The following is a 24,534-nucleotide window of genomic DNA, read 5'->3' as shown; positions in this document are numbered from 1 at the left end:
AATTGAATCCTTAAATGCTTGCCTTGATTTGGAACTTAAACGTAATTTTCTTGTGGTGCACTCAATATCAAAATTATTTTATTAGGTTTGAACTTCAAAATTATTGATTTGTTCCAGCTAACAAGTCTGTGTATTGTCGGCTACTTATTTTTTGGTCAACTTGCTGGTTTGTTGTTAATGAAATTCAAGTGTGTAAATTTTAATTTTTTAGAAGGTTCAATGGGAAGGAATTAAATTTTAATTAGGAGACTTTAGTCAAATATAACACAATTTTTAAATTTTATCATTTTGATTTGTTATCGTTTCGAATTTTTCCAAATAGATCCATAACTCATTTTGAACTAATGTGACGAAATGTTATTCGTCTACTTATACAAAATTTATCCGATGTGGTGTAAGCAACCTTACGCCATATCAACTTTAGATAAGTACTTGTGGGATATTTGACAAATTTTTAAAAAATGATAAATTAAACTAGCAAAATCTAAATATCATTTTATGTTATTTATCAAAAAAAAAATCATTTTATGCTTGCAAAAACGTTAAAATTGTGGATAGATAAGTTCATTTTATCTGTTTTAATACCGGGAGCTGTTAATATAAAATTTTACATTAGCGATTGTGATGTAATATTCAATTATCTAGTTGGATTAGGTTTACAAAGCAGTTAAAGCATATGAATATTTTAATACTTTTTAAGTTTTTAATATAAAAATTAAAACTTCCCCATATTACATTTTATTATATAAAAAAAAATTATTTTAAATCATGTGCTGCTGTGAGTCATTACATGGCACGATAGTGATTAACAAATAATTGAGGCATTTCATACGAAAGTCAAAGTGTATATTGATTATACATTTTCATTCTTACTTAGCAAGAAATGAAAAACTACAAGTCTAATCAATCAACAACACTTTTTTGACATTTTTAGTTAATAGTTTAAATTTTTAAAATTATCGATTTTAGAATATTTTTAATTTTTCAGTTCAATTGTAACAATTTATTTAAATTAAAATTAAAAAAAAAAATATTTCATATTACTTCATGTTTGGAATTTGTTATACTCCCTCCGTTCCAAATTGATAGGCACTATTTCAAATTTCTTTGTCTCAAATTATAGGCACTAGATATTTACTTAAATAAATAATTGTCAAATATATCCTCATTAATTATAGAGAATATCTTGGAAACACAAAAAAAATCACAAAAAAACAAAAGTTAATACTACATTAAATGAGGGCAAGTATAGTATATAGGCTGAAAAAACCCTGACTTTTGTTTTGATATTCAATTCCACCCCGACGTTGCAATTTTTTCAATTTTACCCTATTTTGCATTTTTAGTTTTCAATTGCACCATGAGGCATATATTTGGCGAATATTCAAAATAGATCCTTTATATTTATCAAAAAATCTAAATATTTTTTAAAATTATAAATTATACAAAAAGTCATCTTCTCAATAAAATAAAAATTAATTAATTAAATTTAGATTAACTAATTAAATTTTTTTAAAAAAAGTTTTGGGAGGAGGAGCAGCTCCTCCTCCTCCCATTTTTTTTTAAAATATTTTATAATTAATTAATTTAAATTTAATTTATTTATTTTTATTTTATTGAGAAGATGGCTTTCCGGTGGTTTCCGATGGTAGGTGATAAGTGGAGTTCGGTCGATTGGGGTGATGGTAGGTCCGATGAAAGCGGAGTGAGGTGTATTAAATATTAATAATGAATTATAATTAAAATTTTGTTATGGATTTATTTGAAACTTTTTTAAGTTTAAGTATTTATTGAATTTTTTTCATATGAAAAAAAATATGAAATGATCCTTCAATATATTTATTTTATATATTTTAATCCTTATAATAAGAAAATTATTTAATTTTTTTATCTCATGGTGCAATTGAAAACCATAAATGCGAAATTAGGTAAAATTGAAAAAATTGTAACGTCAGGGTGGAATTGAAAATTAAAAGAAAGGTCAGGGTTTTTTTCAACCTATTAGCCTTTTTTTATATATTAACTCATTTTATCTAGGGATCATAAATTTCTTAATATCCGTGTTTGTCCTAAACTGCCTATCAATTTGGGACGGAGAGAGTAGTAAAAAGGCAAACTGAAAGAATATAAAGCAATATGAGGGGTATAAATCAATCTCTTTTACGTGAAGTTTTAGAGTTGTATATAAAAGGCTTTCGGAAATGGAAACGAAATTCTTAAACGTAGAATTTGAACAAGTTTATGTGTAACATTGGTTATTCGTAATTCATTGCTCCAAGTCTCACACTCTCTGTTTAAAATGAACGGTTTCAGATGTTGATTTGTGGATTAGTTGGACTTTCTAAAAGACAGGTAGATAAATTATTAGACTACTATTTCAAATGCAAATAGTTTATATATATTGCAGGTGAGTGACAATAGATGCTTATCAAATCTAATAAACTGTATGTGTGGAGAGCGCTAAGAAAGCATCGAGCAGAAAGCTGCCAACTCCAAAATATAGGACAACATGCAATTAAGCTGTTTGCATAGAGATGGATAGAGGTCCTTGTTAAAAGTCAACGACCTTCTCCACTTTTCTCCACTATTCTAGTTGCTTATATATCCAAGTAATGTCTAGTATTTTCCTATTCTAGAGTTTAGTAAGAAATACCTAAAAAATAGTGTAACCGACATATGGTGTCTATATATATAGATAGATGCCTACATTTTGTATACATGAAAAATAAGAAAGCAAAGTGAGTGAGTGTGTGACGTGCAGTGTGTGAGTGCAAGAGTATATTTAATGTGTGTACTAATTACAATTTAGTACAAATAAAAATAGTTTGTTTCAGTTTAGTCCTCCTAAAAATCTTACAAGTGGTATCGGAGCGGGACGATTAGGGATCCGTTTGAGGAAAGGTCGAGCAAGCGATCCGGGATCGTGTAACGTTGAAACGCCGCAAGCACGTAGTCAGGGATCGTGCAGAGTATTGGTCAGGGACCAAGTGATTTGGTTAATTAGAGAAAATAACCAAATAAATGGCGGATTTTTCAACATCGGTGAGTACCCTTGAAAAACTCAATGCTAATAATTATAGCACATGGAGTACTCGTATGCAATTTTATTTGCTCGGTCAAGATCTCTGGGAGATCGTCGGAGGGAGTGAAACGACATCCCCGACAAGTCAGGATGACCTTAAAAAGTGGAAGGTCGGGGCCGGTAAAGCTTTATATGCTTTATCAATATCAGTGGAGGACGACTTGCTGCAACATGTCAAGGACGCAAAAATGCCCAAAGAGGCGTGGGACACTCTTGCTGGAGTATACACTCGGAAGAATGATGTCAAGCTCCAACAACTCAAGAATGAGTTATTATCGATATCACAAAAAGATTTAACGGTGAGTCAATACTTCTCTAAAGTTAAATCTTTATCCCAAGAAATTTCAAAGTTGGATCCTGAAAATAAAATCACGGAAACACGAATGCGGAGAATAATCACTCACGGGCTACGTCCAGAGTTTAATGCTCTTGTGACTGCAACCCGCGGATGGTCAAAAGAACCAACTTTGAATGAGTTAGAAAATGTCTTGGCAAATCAAGAGGAATTAGACAAGCAAATGTCTAAAACCTCAATCAAAGAAGAGGAGAGAGCCCTCTTCAGTAGTAAAAATGGTAGAGATTCACAAGGTGTGAGATCCAACAAAGGAAGAACGCCAATACAAGAAAATTGGCGAAGACGACAAGGAAGCAGCTGGCAACAAGGGGGAGCTCAACGAGAAACCAACAATGATCGACGAGAGGAGACGAGACAACGTACAAATAATCAATGTTTCGTTTGTGGCAAACGAGGTCACTATGCTCGCGACTGTTGGTATAGAAAAGTTGAAGAAAATGTGGCATCCACACACCCACAGGTGGAGACCGAGGAGGAGTTAGATTTTCAAGCATCTGCTGCGGTGAGTGATAATATTATTAATTATGATAATGATTGGATTTTAGACTCCGGATGCTCAAATCATATGAGTGGAGATAAAAAGAAATTTTTAAGCATGTCGGAGTATAAGGGAGAAGGAGTCGTAGTTACTGCAAATGACTCGAAGCTACATATCACTCACGTTGGTAAAACAATGGTAGTGCCCCGATACAACTCCAAAGAAGTATCATTGGGAAATGTGCTTCATGTACCAGGGATGAAGAAGAATCTAATATCGGTGTCGCAACTCACATCTTCGGGAAACTACGTGGTGTTCGGACCCAAAGATGCGAAGGTGTATCAAAATTTGAGATTACCAAATAAGCCATTGATGGAGGGACGAAGGCTAAATTCTGTCTACGTAATGTCTGCTCAAACGGCATACGCAGACAAGACAAGAAAAAATGAGACGGCTGACTTGTGGCATGCACGTCTAGGACACGTGAATTATCACAAGCTCAAAGTGATGATGCAAAAGTCTATACTCAGGGGACTTCCTCAACTAAATGTTCGAGAAGATACTATATGTGTTGGCTGCCAGTTTGGAAAAGCGCATCAGCTACCATATGAGGATTCTGAGTATAGAGCGAAGGAGTCGCTCGAGTTAATCCATTCAGATGTGTTTGGACCAGTGAAGCATCCATCAATTAGTGGCTTTCGGTACATGATTACTTTCATTGATGATTTATCGAGGTACGTTTGGGTTTACTTTATGAAAGAGAAATCGGAAGCACTACGAAAATTTATTGAGTTTAAGGAGACAGTAGAAAAAGAACTCGGTAAAAGAATTCGATGTCTACGTACCGATAATGGGGGAGAATATACATCACGTGAATTCTCAAAATATTTGCAAGATTGCAAGATAAGACGCCAGTTGACTTGTCCAAACACTCCACAGCAAAATGGAGTGGCGGAAAGAAAGAATAGACATTTAGCGGAAACATGTAGAAGCATGTTACACGCGAAGAATGTTCCATCCCGGTTTTGGGCAGAGTGTATGAAGACAACTGCTCACGTGATCAACAGACTACCACAAGTACCGATTGGATTTGTTTCACCCTATGAGAAGCTCAAAAATATAAAACCCACTGTAAGTCACTTTCGAGTTTTCGGATGCGTGTGTTATGTTTTTGTGCCTGATCATTTGCGGAGCAAATTTGATAAGAAGGCATTAAAGTGCATATTTGTGGGATATGACAACGAAAGAAAAGGGTGGAGGTGTTGTGATCCAAATACAGGAAAATGCTATACTTCGAGGAATGTCATATTCGATGAAACTTCCTCGTGGTGGTCTTCTCAGGGAATTGTTCTTCCTGACTCCAAAGAGAAAGAAGAGAGACTACAAGAAGAGTCTCAAGAAGACAAAGTGATCGAGCAGAGTACTCGAGAAGTGGAGTCAAGTGAAGAAAATAGAAGAAGTCAATCCCCGAAAAGAGCTAAATCTCCATGGCGCACATGAGTATATAGACGGACACCAGAAGAAGAACGACCAAGCCAGCTTGAAGATGATATTCAAGAAGAAATCTCAGTGGAACGTGAAATACAATTTAGAAGGAGCGAGAGACAAAGGAAGCCGAATCCTAAATATGCGAATGTGGCACTAATCGAAAATGACAAAATGGAGTCTGCTATATTTGAAAAGACGGCTTTAAGTGAAGAATCAAAAATGAAGTACGTAAAGACTGGAATAAAAAAAGAAAGGCGGCTTGGTATAGTAAGTAGAGAAACGTCTCAAGAGAGCGGTCATTGAGGGGGAGTGTTAAAAGTCAACGACCTTCTCCACTTTTCTCCACTATTCTAGTTGCTTATATATCCAAGTAATGTCTAGTATTTTCCTATTCTAGAGTTTAGTAAGAAATACCTAGAAAATAGTGTAACCGACATATGGTGTCTATATATATAGATAGATGCCTACATTTTGTATACATGAAAAATAAGAAAGCAAAGTGAGTGAGTGTGTGACGTGCAGTGTGTGAGTGCAAGAGTATATTTAGTGTGTGTACTAATTACAATTTAGTACAAATAAAAATAGTTTGTTTCAGTTTAGTCCTCCTAAAAATCTTACAGTCCTGCGGTTCCTTACCTACAATTCAGCACGAAAACGATAACGCTGAAATGGAAAATATCGAAATGAAAAACAACATTTAAAAGAATAGAAATAGATGATAATTGTACAATATGAGAGTTCATAAGCGTTTCGATAATAAAAATAAAAATGAAACGCGAGTATATAGAATTCAAAAAGTTCTCGTGCAACATAATTCACCGGCATTAATTTTATTGAGAATGAACCAATAGTAAATAAAGAGCTACAAGACTTAAAAAAAGGAAATTGATCCTGAGAAGCAGATTGATGCTATTTTGCTTGTGAGAGCGAAATAAACAGAGTAAGCAATTTATTGCAGTCATACCTTCATCATTCCTTTGAGAAGCGAAACCTTTATTCAGAACCTGAACTTTTTGAGGTAGTTGTTTTTATCTTTCAGCATTTGCATTTTCGCGCAATCTAGCCGATAAATACGAAAAATGAGATCACTGAACGAAAAACTCAACCCGAGTTAGTTAAATCATATAAATATAGAATTTCGTAATCATTTACAGAATAAACATCAAAATGTAGGACTCCATAAATTGTTGCAAAATGTAATTCACCACGCTTAGTGACTATTGCTTTCGGCAGGGTGTTGGAGAGGGTTCATGCTTCTTTTGTAGAGTCAACCTTTCAAATATATGTATTGCTATGTTTAATATAAACCAATAGCCGGAATTCAGTTCCCATTGCAATTCTACGTACTCATCAGCATAAGGCGGTACGTTCTTCCAAAGGTGTTCAGTTGGCCGGCAATCATCTTTGAGAACTAGATGGAGCCGAATATGAGGAATTCACCGGCACTCTACAGCTAACTCTCAGCCCCAAATAGATGTAAGTTTCTACAGACTAGTGGTACTAATGTAATCTATGAATTTGAAATATGAGAATTGAAACTCACATTACTCAAATTAACTACTGAATAAGAAATGGTCTAAACAGAATTTTTAATGACTAGGAAACGAAAACCAAAAGCGAATACAAAGCAAAAAAAACAATATTATAAATCAAATCTTGAACAGTCCGAAAAGTTTAAATCATGAATTTTTGGATCAAAAATCAGCTAGTCACGCATCAAACATGGACCGGAACAAGGCTTCTCACACAGATAATTGAAAAATGGCAGCCAACGACATCACCTCCTGATATCTCAATCCTCCGAAAACGTTTGTCCGACACATTTGGTGGTGGTTGGTTGAAATTGGAGAAGTGATTTTGACATACTGAAAATGACACTTAAGGTTGTTATGCATTTGATCCTAAGAAGCAAATTGATGTCAACTTGCCTGTGAGAATGAATGAACAAAGAGTAAGCAATTTGTTGCAGCCATAGCTCGTGGCTGCATATCGGTGTTTGATATTCCTATTTCCTGTAATGGAAAAGACACACCATCACTCCTGTGGGGGTAATTTTGATGTTACTGACTAATAGGTAGATTATTATGTTTGAGAAACGAAACCTCTATTCAAAACCTGAAATTTATTGCTTTGGTGTAGTTATTTTTATCTTTCAGCATTGTCATTTTCGTGCAATCTAGCCGGTAAATACGAAAACTGAAACACTACACAAAAACTCTGGAGCCAGAGTTAGAGAAATAATATTTTAAAATAAGTTATAAATTTAGAGTTCTATAAGTTTATGCAAAATATAGAAAATCACCGTGCGGCTGACAATTGATTTCGGCAGGGTGCTGGAGAAGATTCATGCTTCTTTTGTGGAGTCGGTGCCTTTCAAATATATTGCTATCTTTACAATCTTCCGATAGCCGGAATTCTGTTCCCATTACCATTCTTCGTTCTCATCGGCATAAGGCAGTATGTGCTTCCCAAGTTGTTCAGTCGGCATCATATTCGAGAACTGGATGCAGCCGGATACGAGGCAATCAACGGCACTCCGCAGCCGGATACGAGGCAATACGATACACTGAAAGAAGTGTATCGTATTTTCCATCTCACTCTCTCTCAAATAGATGTAACTTTTTACGGATTAGTGTTACTAATTTAATTTATGAACTTTATAAGTAAAAAGAAGTGGCAAGTTCAGTAATGCTTTCCAGCTAAAAATCTATAAATTTATGAATTTAAAATATGAGATTTGAAACTCAGAATACTCAAATTAACTGAATAATATATGGCCTAAACAGAATTTTTAATGAATGTAGAAAACGAAAATAAAAACCGAATACAAATTATAATGTCAATAAAACAAATCTTTAACAGTCCCAAAAATCAGCCAGCCATGATAAAGTCTCAAACCCACCGATATCCCTGCATCAGTTTTGATCTGTAAACATTACTGCTCTGCATCAAACATGGACCGAAACAAGGCTTCTTACGCAGATAATTGAATAATGGCAGCATTCTGAAAATTGGGGGTAGAGGATGTCACTTCCTAATACCTCGATCCTCCGAAAACGTTTGTCGGACACATTTGGTGGTTGTTGGTTGAAATTGGAGATGTAATTTTGGGATACCTGAGATGTTTGGCCCTCCTCTTTTAGGTCACACTCCCATAATTGACATATATGAGGGTAGAACGATAAGAGTTTATCGCCAGTTTTTGAATACCTAATTGGCCTAAATGACATTTTCGGTTCGTATACATGCAATATTCTGATCCATGAATCCCTGTTTCCATATTCCTTCATCACCCAAATCTCCACATAAGGCCAACTGGCACTCAAAGTAAGGCATCCTCCTACTTCCCCTAATTTACACCAAGATTTCTTTAAACCACCTGGAATCGGCAGCGCTCTGTATCTTTCGTCTTCCAAATTGAGAACAAAGATCAGTTGATCAGAAGAATATCCTGGTTCAGAAACAATCCAGTGCAAACAAGAACCAACAAGAGTGCCGCAATCTCTACGACCATTACACTTATAAGGGAAGTCCTCTATCCTTCTACAAGAGTTATGTTTTATGCTATAAACCATACCTCTGGATCCTTTTCTCCACTTTCTGTCAATTGTCCGGATCCTGATCAACTTGTAATCGTCGCTGACGGGATCATAGCCGAATCCATCGAGAAGATAATCATCACAGCTACGATTTGTGAAATTCTTTCCCCAAAGATAACGTAGTTTTTGGTGCTTTTGGGTTGACGGATTCCACAGAAACATTCCTTCTTGGGGATGATACAATGCGATTAAGCCGTTGCAAGAGCCAAATACTTGACAAGTATTATTATGAGGGTGATCACATTCCACTATGTGCTGCTCTGGAGAATCTAAATCCATCAAATAGGTTTTAATATGTTGTGAAGTTGTTTCAAACATAATGAGCCTATTGTTGGGGTTGGTATTGTTAGAGTGAGAGAGATGCAGGTTTATGAAATCGGGGGTGTCGATCAAACAACAATGTGCTTTCGATAAGCATCTGAAGCGAAGGAGAGACTTAACAGGTAACAGTTTGAGTATGTCACTCAAATTATCAAATGGTATCTCTGACATTGCTGCACCTAGGTTTAGGGTTTTGCCCGCCTTGTTTTCTTTCTTTTTGTTCACTACTAATCATTCGTTGGTTGGGTTTTATGTGACTCTGCTATTTAATTTTGGTTCAAATTCTTAGGACTATATTGAGTTTTTATTGGTTACTACTTCTTTAGGAAGATTATTATTCTGCAATTTGTTTGCAATTTATTGTTTGAGTCATGACTCATGACTAATATAGAATAGGAAATAAAGTTTTATTAAAAGAAATGTTTTATTTTCTACTTGTTTTGAGATCGAGTCTACAGGGGTGAGCATCGGTCGGTTCGGTTTGGTTGGAATTTTTTCAGTTTTTTCGGTTTTTTCAGTTTGGAAATTTTCCAAACCGAACCGAACTTTTAATTTGGAGGTGAAAAAACGAACCGAATCAAATCAAAGATTTCGGTTCGATATGGTTCGGTTAAAACCGAATTTCACAATTTTTTATATTAAAATGAATTATAATATTAAATAATTAGAGTCTAATAAACTTCCATATCTATAACATATATAAAAGTGTATTAGCGGGGGTAACACTTTCATTTATGGACAAATATACCCTTTCATAATTTGTATAATTTAATTAGTAAAAATCTTCCCTAATCCTAATCAACCACTAACACTTACATGGAGATAAAAATTCTCTACATATCTTTTTAACCTTAACTATTTAAAGCTTTCCTAATTATACTCAACGACTTGAATTTTTTTTCCTAATTCTAATCAAATACACAACATTGTAATTTATAAATAACATATAAATATAAAAATTAAAAAATCACGTTATAAATAACATATATGTATAAAATTTAAAAAATCACGCTCGACAATTTCAAATATAAATAATAAATTATAAATATTTATATCTTAATAAAATTTATACATATGATAAATCATATAAATTTTATATTTATTTTTATAAATAATAAATCAGCGGACCATATTACTAATTACTACATTAATTAACCATGCAATTAAGAGTATAATTTTAAATAAATAATATCAAATAAGTTCACGAACATGCCTATATATGTAAACTTTGGGAGTTGCAAGAAATGGATCTAAGAATTATATGCAACTAATAAATTTTATGTTTTGTCGTCTTTGTATGATCATATATATTAAATTATTAATATTATTGATTTAATTTTAAAATTCTATATTTAAATAATATTAAATATAAATGACGATAAATGTTAAAAAAGAAGACCATCCGTAACAATTTTAAATGTAAAATCTCGATATATATATATAATTAAAAAATTTACGTCAACAATCTCAAATATACACCCTGAAAAATAATAAATTATAATTCACGTGCAGCGCACGTGCACATCAAACTAGTATGTCTAAATAACAATTATTAACTCATATATCAATAATAATTAAGATATAAAGACAAAAAATATATAAATATAAGTATATATGTATATTATTTTTAAAATATATATATATATATATATATATTTATATTTATATTAAGGGTTAATTCCTAAAAAAATCACGAACTTTACACGAAGTTTCATTTTAATCACGACCTTTAAAAGTTGCCATTTAAAGGCACGAACTTTTATTTTGTTTCAAATCTATCATTTCAGTGTATTTTTGTTGACTAAATTGTTCAATAAACCATTAATGAAAGACCCAAATTATAAATCGACATTAGATCTTATTATCTTTTAGTTAGAGTATATAGGATTAGGAATTTTTGGTTCGATAAAATACACCGGATTTTACTTTGGCGATAGATTTGAAACAAAATGAAAGTTCGTGCCTTTAAATGACAACTTTTAAAGTTCATGATTAAAATGAAACTTCGTGTAAAATTTGTGATTTTTTTAGGAATTAATCCTTATATTAAAGTTCGGTTTTTCGGTCGGTTTGATTTTCAAAACACTCAATCCAAACCGAACATCGAACACCAAACTTTACCTAAAATAGAAACGAACCAAACTGTTATCACCGAAAAACCGACCATACAACGAAATTCTGTTCGGTCCGTTTCGATTTTTCGGTTTGGTTCGATCCTTGCTCACCTCTATATAATATTAGTTGATTAATAATATAAAAAGTCATAAAACATAGACTTTATTCTTATTAATTATAAAATATTATGAAATATTTACTTGTTAAATTGATCAGCGATAATATCCCACAAAATCCCATGACCTGTTTATAAGATATGATGTGGTTTAATTTGCAGGAAAATCTCAACGCAATATAATGATGTACAAAAATGAATAATTGTTACTGAAAGTCTGAAACAGCTAGAGGCAATTTTTTTTTTTGGTAAGCCCATCCGGTTTCCAAGGCTTCGCCCTGACTAATCCGGATCCGACCCGTGTCGCGCACCTGGCATGGTGGGGGAGTCTTCCAGTGGAAATTTTCTGCATTCACAAGGACTCGAACCCGAGACCTTGCTTAAGCGATACCAAGCCGCTTACCACTTGGACCAACTCCCATTAATAGCTACAGGCAATTTTAACAATTAGTCTTTTATAATTGTTAATACAGTAATTATGATCATCATCCTTTTGATTGCAATACTTTGAACCTTGGCATGTCGAAATAACATGGGTTTGATATTATATATAAAATCATCTGGCCAGTGCAGAAGGTCCATTTTCACACAATTTTACAACAGAGAAAAATACGGGTAACTGATTCTAGCGGTCACTGTACTTTACAAGAATTGTAAAATGGTAACCGAACTTCAAAACGTGACAAAATGGTTACTAAACTTTTAAATTTGTGATTCTGAAAGGTTTTTAAGTGTTTTATGGTCAAATTATACATATATAGTAATCAAATTTTGATTATTTATGGCAAATAATACCTTATATTTTATATATACACATAATCAACAAAATGTTAAGTTTTGAAGTTCTGTCACCATTTTGTGATTTTTAAAAAGTACAATGACTTAAAATCAATTACCCGAAAAATATAAGTTTTGTTTGTGCACTGATTGGGTATTAAACTTGAGAGGAAACTAAATTATGTAAAAGTTTCAAAATGAATATTGGATTATTTTTCGTTACAAAATACTAGATACTAAACATAGCGAAACGTTATAAACGGAGGACTCTTGACCATTTTTTATCCAATTATTAGGGGACACGTGACGTGGCTGAAAGTCCTTTTATATATTTCGCTAAATTTAGTACTTATTTTATAACAAATCCCAAATTTAATATCATGCACTGATTATTGAGATTAGAGAAGTTCTGTAATACATTAATAAAGACTGAACTGATTGTCACTGAATTTTACTACCAAATTACCAATTACTCTATAAATCACATCAACATAGAAATCTTGAGCATAAAAAAGAAAACAGTCACATAAATCCTCAAGTTTAACACATTGCTTCTATTATCATCATCATCATAACCTCTTCATAAAATGGGAGGAAAATATTATAACAAATTAAAATATTTTCATTAACAAAATAAAATCTTAATCAACATGAAGATTGACCGGAACAAGGCTTCTTACACAAATAAATGAATATTCCCAGATGATGAGTTTACCTTTTAACATCTCAATCCTCCGGACACGTTTGTTGGAAAGGCGTTGCTTCCATTTCTCAGTTCCCCGAACATGTTTGTAGGGAGAACATTGCTTCCATCTGTATATATGATTTTGCGAATGTTGAGATGTTTCCTCCTTCTCCTCCTCCTTTTGTAGGTCATACTCCCATAACTCGTAGCCTTCGACATCAAATAAGAGTTTATCGCCAGTTTTTGAACACCCAATTAGCTTAACCCGTGATGGAGTATAACGACTAAAATTCGCTTTATCTACGGAGACTATTCTAATCCACGAGTCCCTCATTCCATACTCTTTCATCACCCAAATCTCCAATAAAGAGTCACGACGGGCATCCATGCACATACTAAGGCATCCTCCTACTGCGGCTAATTCCATAAGCCCATAATCCTCATACTTTAGATCAGGACTTGGCACCTTATGGAATTTTTCGTCTTCCATATTGAAAGCAACGATCCACCTACAATCATCCGGTTTGGTAACAATCCAGTGCAAATAAGAACCGACAAGAGTACTGCAACGACTCATTACATCATAAGGGAAGTCCTCCTCGATCGTTCTACGAGAATTATGTTTTACGCTATAAACCATAACTCTCAATTCTTTTCGCCTCCCGCTGATGATTTTCCAGACCCTGATGACCTTGTAATCGTCGCTGACAGGATCATAGCCGAATCCATGAATAAGAAGATAAACAGATCCAATAACTTCGTGTAGTCCCCAAAAATCGGGTAGATTTTGTTGCTTTTTGGTTGAAGGATTCCACAGTAACATGCCGTGTTCAGGATGGTAGAACGCGATTAAGCCATTGCAAGAACCGACTATGGAAAAATTATTTTGCAACTGATCTTTATAATCATAATCAGGAATAGTATTATGAGGAAGACTCTCAGAATACACAGACAGAGGTTGATCATATTCCACTAGGTGGGGGTATGCAGAATCTAAATTCATTGAATAGATTTTAGTACTACTCTTAAGATTTTTGTGTTTATAGAATGATTGAGCAATGATGAGGCTACGATTGGTGTTTAAATTATTAGATTGAGATAGATGGTAGTTTATGAAATCGCGACTGTCGATTAAAGAACAATATGATTTTGATAAGCACCTGAAGCGAAGGAGATCCCTCACAGGTAAAAACTTTAGTATGTGACTCATGATATCAAATGGTAGCTCTAACATTGTTATTGTTGAATGGCAAAGCAGTCAGAATTAGGGTTTTGCAATTGGAATTTATATCTGTAAATTTTACAAGGTTTTATTGAAAGGAATTAAAATTTGTAATGTAATTAAAAAAACTATAAAAACTTCCTTTTACCGACTGTGATGTAAATGTAAAAAAGGAATTATCTTGTCGGAATTATAATATGCTTTAGGAATATAAAGAAGTTATTTTAATAAGGCCAAATGTCTTAAAAAGGCCAAACCTTTCATAAAAGTTTCACAAAAGTCCTGATCTTTCAATTTTGTCGATTTTGGCCAAAAACAAATTATTTGGTTTCAATTGTGGCCAACTCTCAATTTGATTTCAATTTGTCTATGTGGAGCCTATGTGACGTCTATGTGGCATGCCAAATATTGAAAGGTCAGGACTTTTGTGAAACCAAATAATCCATTTTTGGCCAAAATCGAAAAAATTGAAAGGTCAGGACTTTTGTGAAACAAAATAATCAATTTTTGGCCAAAATCGACAAAATTGAAAGTTCAGGACTTTTGTGAAACTTTTGTGAAAGGTTTGGCCTTTTTACAACATTTGACCTTTTAATAATTTTATAATTTAGAAAAAAATGATATGAAAAATTAATAAATTTTCTATGTTTCTATTTGGTATTTTCAAACCGACAACGTGGCGCCTTATTAACCGCTACCCAGCTTTCCCTCCCAATAATCCTCCCCTGAAACTTTACAACTGCCAAAATCGAACCTCATAAACCATTAACCATGGCAGTCTCTGGTTCCTCTTCCCTGATGTGGTTTCGAAAAGGCCTCAGAATCCACGATAACCCAGCTTTAGAACACGCTTTAAAAGGGTCTAGTTTTCTTTACCCGGTTTTTGTAATCGACCCACATTACATGAAGCCTGATCCAACTGCATTCTCTCCTGGGTCAAACCGTGCCGGCGTCAATCGTATCAGGTTCTTGTTGGAAAGTTTGGTTGATCTTGATTTGAGCCTCAAGAAACTTGGCTCTAGGTTGATTGTCTTGAATGGAGAGCCGAGTCAGATTTTGATTCGGTGCTTGAAGGAAGTAAGACAAGGTTCATTTTTGTTTTTGGGTTTTGGGTCAATGATTGTGGTTGCTTAGTTCGGTTTGTTTGTTTGTTGTTGCAGTGGGATGTGAAGAAGCTTTGCTTTGAGTTTGATACAGATCCATATTATCAAGGTTTGGATGTTAAAGTCAAGGTAAGATCCTAATTTACACTCTTAAAAGTACCTTATTATGTGTATCTCTGTCTTTATTGCATATGAACATGTCCCTAGTTTTGCCTGCACGGGTTTGGTTCAGTGGTATCTGGGTGCCATAGTCGCGGGTTCAAACCTCGTCTATGCCCTTTCTAATAATTGGAGTAGTTGGAGCTGGACTGCTGACTGTTATAACTCGGAATTGCCAGTTATGTGGGCTTTGCAGGCAATCCACGTCCCGAGGTCTGACAATGATTCTGGATTTGGCGCAGGGGAGTGAGTCCTCGTCACTGAAAAATAATATGTCCGGAGTTTCGGAAAATTATGTCAATTTTGGCCTGATTTTATTTCTTTCAAAATGCTTGTTATGTTCTTTTGAAAATAAGCTAAAAAATTAGTATATCGGTTTTCTAAACACAACGAAATGTACGAATGCTTGAATTCTTGTATTTTTCATACTTCCTAGACAAAGGGGTTAGTACTTTTGTAGTAAAGAAGATAATGTTTGTTTTGGCAGGAACATGCATCTTCAATTGGAATTGAGGTTTTCTCCCCAGTCAGCCATACCCTTTTCAATCCTGCAGATATTATACAAAAGGTTAGTGGAACTGAGAAATGCCATGGCCAAATTGCTTTTTTTTTTTGTAATGTTTTAAATTTTGTGGAGCTAGTTCTAGAAAGTTGATGTAGATTCTCCAATACTAATCTTTCGCTTGTTTGTTTTAATGCAATGATTTAATTGTGTTATAAAAAGAATGGCGGAAAGCCGCCTTTGAGTTACCAGTCATTTCTAAAGGTTGCTGGGCAGCCTGCATGGGCATGCTCTCCACTTTCAATGACAATTCCCTCGCTTCCTCCTGTTGGGGATTTTGGAAGCTGTGAGGTTTCAGAAGTTCCAAATTTGGAAGAACTTGGCTATGGAAATGTTGAACAAGTATGATACAGTTAATGTACTAAGATTTGTTTTAATTTTTTATTCTCTTGGAACTTCTGCTTATTTAAAAATCGTCTGCAGGATGACTTGACTCCTTTTAGAGGTGGCGAATCAGAAGCCTTAAAGAGGTTAAGAGATTCAATTGCCGACAAGGTGTGGTTTTCGTTAAACAGTGTGAAAATTCTTTTTGGCTAACATTGGTATCAGTAATTTTCTCTTCAAAGCCTCATATCAAAATCTTGTGATCTAATACTCCCTTTTCAACTTCACTAACTCAGAATTTTGTATCACAAGTAGTAAGGTTATAGTAGGCTGTTAAGTGTTAACTCACAACCTCTGCAGCAGGAAACAAAAATGCTGAGATGGGAAATGCCTAAATGAAAACACCGAAACTACATCCCTTAAATACAGAATTTCGAAGTTTCATACCATTTCTGGAAGTGAAAACGAAACATTGAAAAGTAGGATTTGAGGAGTTTTCGTGCAACATAGCTTACACTCATTAGGCTTTACCCCATGGAAAACTATGTTATGGATGACCTGTATGTATGTTTAAGCTAATTGTAATTGGTCTGAAAGCATGGATGTTGATACCAGTATTTGTTCGACTTCATATTTACTGAAATTTCAAATAGGTTGATCCCGATTAAGAGGTTACAAAATCATCTCCTTTTCATTTGCAAGTGTTGCATTACTAGTTTTGATGTGCTGGCCTGACAATATGGGATCATAGACAATAGTCAACTTTTTTGTCATTTCATATTTTTCCAAAATTCTCATGACAGTTACCGTTTGCAGTTTATATTTTCTTCATATTGCAGAAGTGGGTGGCGAATTTTGAGAAACCCAAGGGTGATCCATCTGCATTTTCAAAACCAGCCACCACTGTGTTATCACCATACTTGAAAGTGAGTGATGATCCAATAAATTGTATAAATTAGTATACTAGAAGATGCTAGCTGAAACTCACTGCTCTTTTCTTGATTCTTTTGTCATTTTCTCATATCCCGTGAATATTCTTTTTATCTGTTTGGCAGTTTGGTTGTCTCTCTTCCAGGTACTTCTACCAGTGTCTTCAAGATGTGTATAAAAATGTTCAGAAGCACACATCACCACCAGTTTCTCTTGTTGGCCAGGTCTGTATGATTTATTATCTTCTATGACACTTGTTGTACATAGAAGTAAACTAAAATTTTGCTTCAAATACCGACAGTTGTTGTGGCGAGATTTCTTCTATACAGTGGCATTCGGCACTCCTAACTTTGATCAGATGAAGGATAACAGAATATGCAAGCAGGTAAGTACAAGAAATCAGCTACACCTGTTTTTCTTTGTCTGCTAAATTTTCTCCCGAAAGCTTCCTTCTTGGTAGAAATAATTACTATTAATTTCATCTTGCATTTGATTAACATTCTTGCAACTAATAACAGAGTTAATAATAAACCAGCCTTCAGTTTCAATGATCTCATAAAGAATCATTGTGGTTGAAACATTTTTTATTTTTCCTATGCAAAGTATATTGTAGTGTTTGTGTTTAAGCCTTGCCACTGAAACTTCTTCGACATTGATTGGGTGTAATGTAGTAAGGGATAAGCTCCTTTGACATTTTCCCCTTGAATAGAGCTCTTTTCAGAATTTAAATAGATAAAAAAGTCCATTTTGGTTAGGTTTCTACCAGAGAAACCTCTTTGCCTTGGAGATAGAAAGCTGATTTTGCTGACAAGTAGTATCAGGAGCTATTTCTTAGTTTATGCCCGTTTCTTCTGTGTGTATAGCCAACAAACTAAGGAGATTTACGTGTCTGCTTGCTTTTTCTGTGCTGTGCCTCTCTTTTTATGGTTTTATTATTTATCACGGAGACTTGGTGGATTAACTGTCTTTATGATTTAGATACCTTGGAACGACGACAACGAATTGCTAGTAGCATGGAGAGAAGCCAGAACAGGATACCCTTGGATTGATGCTATCATGACTCAGGTAGGCTGTGATTAAACGAGTAACTTCTTAATAAACAAACTGTTTATGATAAGTCCGCAGTCACTCTACGTATAGAAATATGCAGCTTATTCAGGTAAAGGCTATGACTAAATTAGTAACTACTTCACTGAACAAATTGTTTCGCAGTCACTCTACATATAGAAATATGCAGCTTATTCTGTTAGGTATGTTTGCTCCTGTAGCTTCGCAAGTGGGGTTGGATGCACCATCTAGCGAGGCATTGTGTTGCGTGCTTTCTAACTCGTGGTGATCTGGTATATGATCAGCATTGCCTGTGCGCACATCATTTTCTCTCTTTTCAAATAATCTTCTCCACTCTTTAACATGATTTATTTCTTCTGGTTAGTTTGTGCACTGGGAGAAAGGGCGCGATGTTTTTGATAGACTCTTGATTGATTCAGATTGGGCAATCAATAATGGAAATTGGATGTGGCTGTCATGTTCTTCCTTCTTTTACCAGGTATGAAGCACTTAAATTGTACATGTTTATATTTCATGCTAATGTTACCGAAATCAGAAGAGAAAAATCATGTTTTTGCTAGCAAGATTCATGCTTTTAAATTTCAAGATTTGGTTATATTACATTGATTTGATTCGAGCTAAAATGATAAATGGATGCTGTTTTTTTGCCAACAAGTATTATCGCATCTACTCGCCGATTTCATTTGGGAAGAAGTATGATCCAAATGGCAATTACATAAGGCATTTTCTGCCTGTATTGAAAGGTATTTTGGAGAAACATCTTATACTTAAAGACTTGTATACTATTATTGTATGCTATGTATAACCATTCTGATTTAACTATCAGACATGCCAAAGGAGTATATCTACGAGCCATGGACAGCTCCACTAAGTGTTCAAACCAAGGCAAAGTGCATAATCGGAGTACATTATCCAAAACCGGGTACGTTACGTTTCATACAGTTCATTTACGTGTTGATCTTGGCAAGTTTTGACTGGTAAATGTTGTTGTTTCAGTGGTAGCTCATGATACTGCAAGCAAGGGATGCAAGAGAAAGTTGGCAGAGAGTTATGCATTAAACCAGAAATTGAATGGCAAGCTAACCGAAGAAGATATGAGGAATTTAAGGAGAAAACTAGAGAAAGATCAAGATGAGGAGTAATGTTGCTTATATATTTTGGATGGCTGAAAATGAAAAAATAGATTTAATGCCTTGAGCTTATAAATGTTGTTTATAGATTTTGGATGGCTGTAAAAGAAAGGCATAGTAGTGCAGGAGTAATAACTTGTAGTGTACTTTAATTAATCAATTTAAACTAATTTAACTAAAATCAAATCAAAAATCATGATTTAAATGATGAATGCTTTGATTTTAATTTTAAAAAACATAAATAAAATATAATTGTTAACTTGAATTACAGACTCATAAAATTATAATAATTTTATGATGATTTTTGAACAAAATATTAAGATATTAAAACTTTTAAAATATTATACTTTGTATGATATATCAAAATAATAAAGAATATGAATATGAATATAAATGAACTATTAATTCAAAATAAATTTATGTCAAGAGATGATTAAATCAAATCACTATAAATTTATTAATTTAATATTTTTGTAGTTTAATTCTAATTTAAATATAAATTTAATGAATCAAATAATAATTAATTCACCCTAGTAATAAAATCATGTAGATTACCAATTTTCAGTTATAAAAAATAATTTTGAAAATAAAAATAAAAGCCTCAGTTTTTGAATATTATTTCTAAAAATAGAACCTCATATTAGCACGTGCCAAGTCAATCCCACGCGCGTCTCAACACACAGTGGGCGAGGCACTGAGTGAAACCCCGTCGCCTCCTTTCCTTCCATTTTGGCCCTTTTACACAAAAAGCTAACAGCAAGAAGAAGAAACAAATTATCATTTTCAGGGCGTGACCTCTGATCAGTAGAGAACACATATCTCACAAACCCTAAAACCAAAAACGACGACGATGTGGAGAAGAACGCTATTCTCTTCGCACCTCAAAACCCTAGTCTCCTCCTCTTACCGATCTACCTCCGCAGCCACTCAATTCGCTTCTCATAAGCACCTACACAGATCTTTCGTATCACCGTCTTCTTCTATCTTCCATCGCTATTTCTCCGCCGAAGCAGGTGATTTTTTTAATCTTCACCTATTTGTATTCATTTCCGCGCTTAAGATTTATCTTTGTGTTTTTTTGTTTAATCTTATTATTAGTTGCCCGATTGATTTGATTTTTTTTGGTTCCTATTTGTATTTGTTTGCTGATTAATGATCTAACTACATTTTTGTAGCTGTTTATTATGAGTTAAATTGAAATTGCTAGTAAATTTTGATGCTGTTGAATTCATGGTTTGTTTGATTACTATTGGAATTTGAAGTGGAATGGTAATGGAAAGTGATCCGATTATCACAGGAATTATTTTTCTAATTTGATTTGTCTATTGTAAGATGGAATATAGTGAAGATTATGAGACACGTTATAATTATAGTGAAGAAAGCCTCGTGTTCATGGCTTACAATGGTTTATGATTTATTGTAATTGATTGCCTGCGTACATGTATTGTTGTAGTTATATGAAATTTATGAGCTATAAATGATGCTGAATTGTTAGCTTTTGTAGCGGATGGTGCTGTGAAGAAGAGGGTTGAGGACATAATGCCTATTGCCACTGGACATGAAAAGGAGGAGCTTGAATCTGAGCTTCAGGTAATTGTTTCTTTGTTTGCACAATGGGAAAGTGAGAGGTAGAGAGTTTTTAAAAAATGGAAAGGGAGTGAAGTCTTGTGCTAATGCAAAAGCATCGATAAACTGGAATTTTAATCATGTATGCTTGTGGTAGTTTATTTCTTTTCTTTTGTATCCTTTGCAACTGGTTATTTGACATATTAATGTTTTTTATGAATAGGGAAAGGATATTCTTGAAATTAACTTTCCAGTTGGTCCCTTCGGCACAAAGGTTAGTGGTTCGCGTTGTTACGGTATAGATGATATTATGGTTTGCAATGTATTTCATTAGACAAATTGATCACATGTTGTCAGTTGGTGGGTCATTGATGCCTTTTTGTTTTTAGGAGCAGATTTCTTTGTGAATCATAGGCCAAAGACATGCTCTATAATGTTGATTGAATGATTGGAAAATAGTTTGTTTACTTTATTCAGTCACTGCTATTTGCCATATCTTATTTAACCTGCACGGCACAGAGCAAAGCAAAAACAAAGAGGGAAGAAAATAAAGCTTTTTGAAGAAAGTTTATTATTATTGTTATTTTAACCTGGTAAGTTTGCATATAAAATAAATGCTGCTCCATGCCTATATTTTTTTTAACTTAGGAAAGAAACGATTTACGATTTAAAATTATGGCTATATGATTTATACTTATCTGAGGTTGCCTTCTGAACTCGAATAATGGATCAATTCCTTCTTTGTAACCTTTTCCTTTGAGCCATGTTCCCATAATTTTTAAATGAAAAAATGAATGAGCAAATATTATTCACTCAGGGGTTTGGTTACTCTTGAGTTTGACTAATTTATTTACAACAGTGTGTTGACATTAAGCATTGAGCCTTGCCCAACTTAGCAAAGGGAAGAATCTCATATATTTCTGGTCTAATATCGTGGGATTTGTCCTATTCATATAACTTCAATTTTGATGTCATGCTTGTCGCAAAACAATTGAGCCACGTGATCTTTGTAATTTTGTAAATGTAAATTTTCAAAATTATGTTTTGTTGTATTAAAGTCAAATCTATCACTGATCAAATGATACTCTAGTTTGATCGTTTATCAATTTAGATTCACTTTTGAAGGGATCTAGATTCAAAAAAATTATGGTATGATTTTGAAGAACAATTGTTTGAATTACGTCACTCAGTAATTGAATATTGAATGATTTTGATGAACCATTATGTAGTGTTGATTCCCGGTTATGATCCTTCAGCATGGAAGGGTTGACTGCCCCACAATGATAGAGTTCTTCCATGATTTTTTTGCATGAGATATTTCAATGGAATTTATACTGTTAGTATCAACTTTACATGCATGAATAACAACACTCTTCCTGTATTTTGTGCACTTAATATCTGTCTATATGCAGTACTTTGCAGTTGCCAAACTGTACTTGCATAAATTGTTGCTGTTATTCATAATATCTTTTGCAACATTAATAAAATTATTTTTAATTTATGTGCTTTTTTTAGGAAGCACCAGCTGTCGTGAAGTCCTACTATGACAAGAGAATTGTTGGTTGCCCAGGAGGTGAAGGAGGTGGGTTTCTCAGTCCTCCCCCTCTATTTTTTGCTTCTTATTTTTTGCTTCATTTTAACTATGCATCAGATGAATATGATTTGATATTCTTTGCATGTTTCTTATTTGCAGAGGATGAGCATGATGTTGTTTGGTTTTGGCTGGAGAAAGGCAAGGCACATGAATGCCCAGTGTGCACGCAAAACTTTGTGGTAAGTGGGAGCCCAAAACCACTATAAGTTTGTGCTGATTTTGTGTATGAGTGCGGATTAAGCTAGTTTGGTTCTAGATTTTGAGGTCTATGCTTAAATTTGACATCCAATACATGTGGTTTTTTGTGTGGGCATATGCAAACTTGTGCATATGCAAACTTGTGCATATGCATACCTGCATGGTTCAGTAGGTCCTGCATCATGTCCCAGAGTTCCGACTCAAAAAAGGTAAAATGTTGTTTGCTGGACCATTTGACAAGCCAAGCATTGGAATTGAATAATAAGTATGGTATATATCAAGTTGGTCAATTTATTTAATGCATGATTCACAAAACTCATTAGGAAGCAGTTATCACTGCATGCTTAATAATATCAATGAATTAGCTAGCCAAAAGACATGCTTCCATATTATTAATTCCAGAAGAAATTCATTCTTTATTTATTATGTACTCTAGAACCGTATTAAATTGAAAATGTTGTTGCTCTAAATTCGTGATCGTATGATTAGCTTATTTAGACTGTATTTTCAGTGCTTAATTTCGCAGCTCCGTGTGAGCTTATCTTAGTAATTTACTGTTTATCATCTTATTAAAAGATGGAGTTGGATGAATAGACCATGATTTGTATCTCAAGCTATCTATGCTTATGAACAAAAGTTATGGGTGATTTTCACCCAGTCCCCGGCATTTCACCTATTTCCACTAAGGTCTTTTTATTAGATTTTGTAACCAAAAATTCCCCGACATTTATGTGGATGAATGAAAAATCCTGATTGTCAATTTACTCATTCTGCGTCCATAAAATGCTGACATAGAGGCCATCAGTACAAAAACTATGCGTCACAATGCCAGAAAATCAAAGGAAACATGGTAAGATGAATGCAAAAGAAGTCATGTCAAGATATATGCAAAGTTTTGAAAAAATATTATAGAAGAGTTTGGTGATGTGGCTCTGAACTGGCAGTGTGATGGGTCATTTATTGTATTTATGGCGTTCAGATCAGCATATTTGGATGAAATGTGCAAAATTGATGGCAAGGATTTTTCATTACACGTTAAATGTTGGGGCTTTTGTTACAAAATAAAATGGGGCTTTGGTGGGAAATTGGTGAAATGTCAAACCGTGGATGAATTTTACTCTTTAGATTGCTGTCAGAATTTGTAGACAATTCCTCAAATGGTTGTTAATTTTTTTTAATTGCTCTAATGATTAACAGCTGGAAGTAGTGGGCCCTGGTGGACCTCCTGATGGTCATGGCGACGACGAACATCATCACTAGTTGGAGCTATTCAGTTTTACCTTTCAGAATAAAATTGGGAAGATGATGAGACAAGTTCCATTATACAAAGTAACGTCGAAATTCAAAAGCTTATTGTCTTGTTCGTTTTTGATTGGTCCCTTGTATTTGTGGCCGTTGCTTTTGCAACAAACAGGATGATGGTATCTTTTTTTTGGTGGTTATGTAGACACATACTGGTCATCCAAATGATGGAACCAATGGATTTTGTTAGGGTTTGGTCTAAATGCAATTGCCAAATAATTGATGGCTACACTTACTATTCTTTCATAAAACTTTCTTGATGTTAGTGTGAGAAGGGAATCGTAGAATTTCTGCTTTGATGCTACATTTCTATATTGCAGCTTTTCATGCTACGTGTTATCTTCTCTTTTGGTACGCGTAT

General features: G+C 34.1%; 4 protein-coding genes across 5 annotated transcripts; 2 read left to right on the top strand and 2 right to left on the bottom strand.

Moving 5' to 3' along the window:
* Positions 1-8,184: 8,184 nt before the first annotated feature.
* Positions 8,185-9,609, bottom strand: LOC126679759 (F-box protein CPR1-like). Its single transcript, XM_050374735.2, has one exon. It carries the CDS (start codon positions 9,492-9,494, stop codon positions 8,352-8,354), a length of 1,143 nt encoding a protein of 380 aa, XP_050230692.1. The 5' UTR covers positions 9,495-9,609; the 3' UTR covers positions 8,185-8,351.
* Positions 9,610-12,971: 3,362 nt separating this feature from the next.
* LOC126681404 (F-box protein CPR1-like) lies at positions 12,972-14,249 on the bottom strand. The gene has a single exon (XM_050376943.1). The coding sequence runs from the start codon at positions 14,247-14,249 to the stop codon at positions 12,972-12,974; it is 1,278 nt and encodes a 425-aa protein (XP_050232900.1).
* A 666-nt stretch (positions 14,250-14,915) lies between these two features.
* LOC126683347 ((6-4)DNA photolyase) lies at positions 14,916-19,725 on the top strand. The gene is made up of 14 exons (XM_050379208.2): positions 14,916-15,314; positions 15,398-15,469; positions 15,987-16,067; positions 16,224-16,403; positions 16,485-16,556; positions 17,225-17,311; positions 17,441-17,539; positions 17,617-17,700; positions 18,294-18,380; positions 18,584-18,655; positions 18,748-18,861; positions 19,039-19,126; positions 19,210-19,305; positions 19,380-19,725. The coding sequence occupies exons 1-14, from the start codon at positions 15,009-15,011 to the stop codon at positions 19,523-19,525; spliced, it is 1,584 nt and encodes a 527-aa protein (XP_050235165.1). The 5' UTR covers positions 14,916-15,008; the 3' UTR covers positions 19,526-19,725.
* Positions 19,726-20,193: 468 nt separating this feature from the next.
* On the top strand, positions 20,194-24,477 carry LOC126682457 (cytochrome c oxidase subunit 5b-1, mitochondrial). Of its 2 annotated transcripts, none has more exons than XM_050378159.1 (6): positions 20,194-20,526; positions 21,009-21,103; positions 21,303-21,353; positions 22,595-22,661; positions 22,773-22,852; positions 24,069-24,477. In XM_050378159.1, exons 1-6 carry the CDS (start codon positions 20,364-20,366, stop codon positions 24,129-24,131), a joined length of 519 nt encoding a protein of 172 aa, XP_050234116.1. In that variant the 5' UTR covers positions 20,194-20,363; the 3' UTR covers positions 24,132-24,477. The 2 variants fall into 2 exon arrangements, with proteins under 2 accessions (XP_050234116.1, XP_050234118.1); XM_050378161.2 differs by having other exon boundaries at positions 20,199-20,526; positions 21,018-21,103.
* The last annotated feature ends 57 nt before the right edge of the window (positions 24,478-24,534 follow it).

The sequence above is a fragment of the Mercurialis annua genome, linkage group LG5, assembly GCF_937616625.2.
Source record: "Mercurialis annua linkage group LG5, ddMerAnnu1.2, whole genome shotgun sequence".
In the NCBI taxonomy this organism is placed as follows: domain Eukaryota; kingdom Viridiplantae; phylum Streptophyta; class Magnoliopsida; order Malpighiales; family Euphorbiaceae; genus Mercurialis; species Mercurialis annua.
The sequence above is the reverse complement of the archived record's forward strand: the minus strand, read 5'-3'. Positions and strand labels throughout refer to the sequence as shown.

What these genes read in the sequence shown, in the direction of transcription:
- LOC126683347 (XM_050379208.2), top strand. Translation starts at nt 15,009, where the DNA reads ATGGCAGTCTCTGGTTCCTCTTCCCTGATGTGGTTTCGAAAAGGCCTC. An exon ending in GAGATTCAATTGCCGACAAG is followed by an intron (nt 16,557 to 17,224) that starts GTGTGGTTTTCG and finishes TTCATATTGCAG; the next exon opens with AAGTGGGTGGCGAATTTTGA. An exon ending in ATAACAGAATATGCAAGCAG is followed by an intron (nt 17,701 to 18,293) that starts GTAAGTACAAGA and finishes TTTATGATTTAG; the next exon opens with ATACCTTGGAACGACGACAA.
- LOC126682457 (XM_050378159.1), top strand. Translation starts at nt 20,364, where the DNA reads ATGTGGAGAAGAACGCTATTCTCTTCGCACCTCAAAACCCTAGTCTCC. An exon ending in CTATTTCTCCGCCGAAGCAG is followed by an intron (nt 20,527 to 21,008) that starts GTGATTTTTTTA and finishes CTGAATTGTTAG; the next exon opens with CTTTTGTAGCGGATGGTGCT. An exon ending in TTGGTCCCTTCGGCACAAAG is followed by an intron (nt 21,354 to 22,594) that starts GTTAGTGGTTCG and finishes TGCTTTTTTTAG; the next exon opens with GAAGCACCAGCTGTCGTGAA.
- LOC126679759 (XM_050374735.2), bottom strand. Translation starts at nt 9,494, where the DNA reads ATGTCAGAGATACCATTTGATAATTTGAGTGACATACTCAAACTGTTA.
- LOC126681404 (XM_050376943.1), bottom strand. Translation starts at nt 14,249, where the DNA reads ATGTTAGAGCTACCATTTGATATCATGAGTCACATACTAAAGTTTTTA.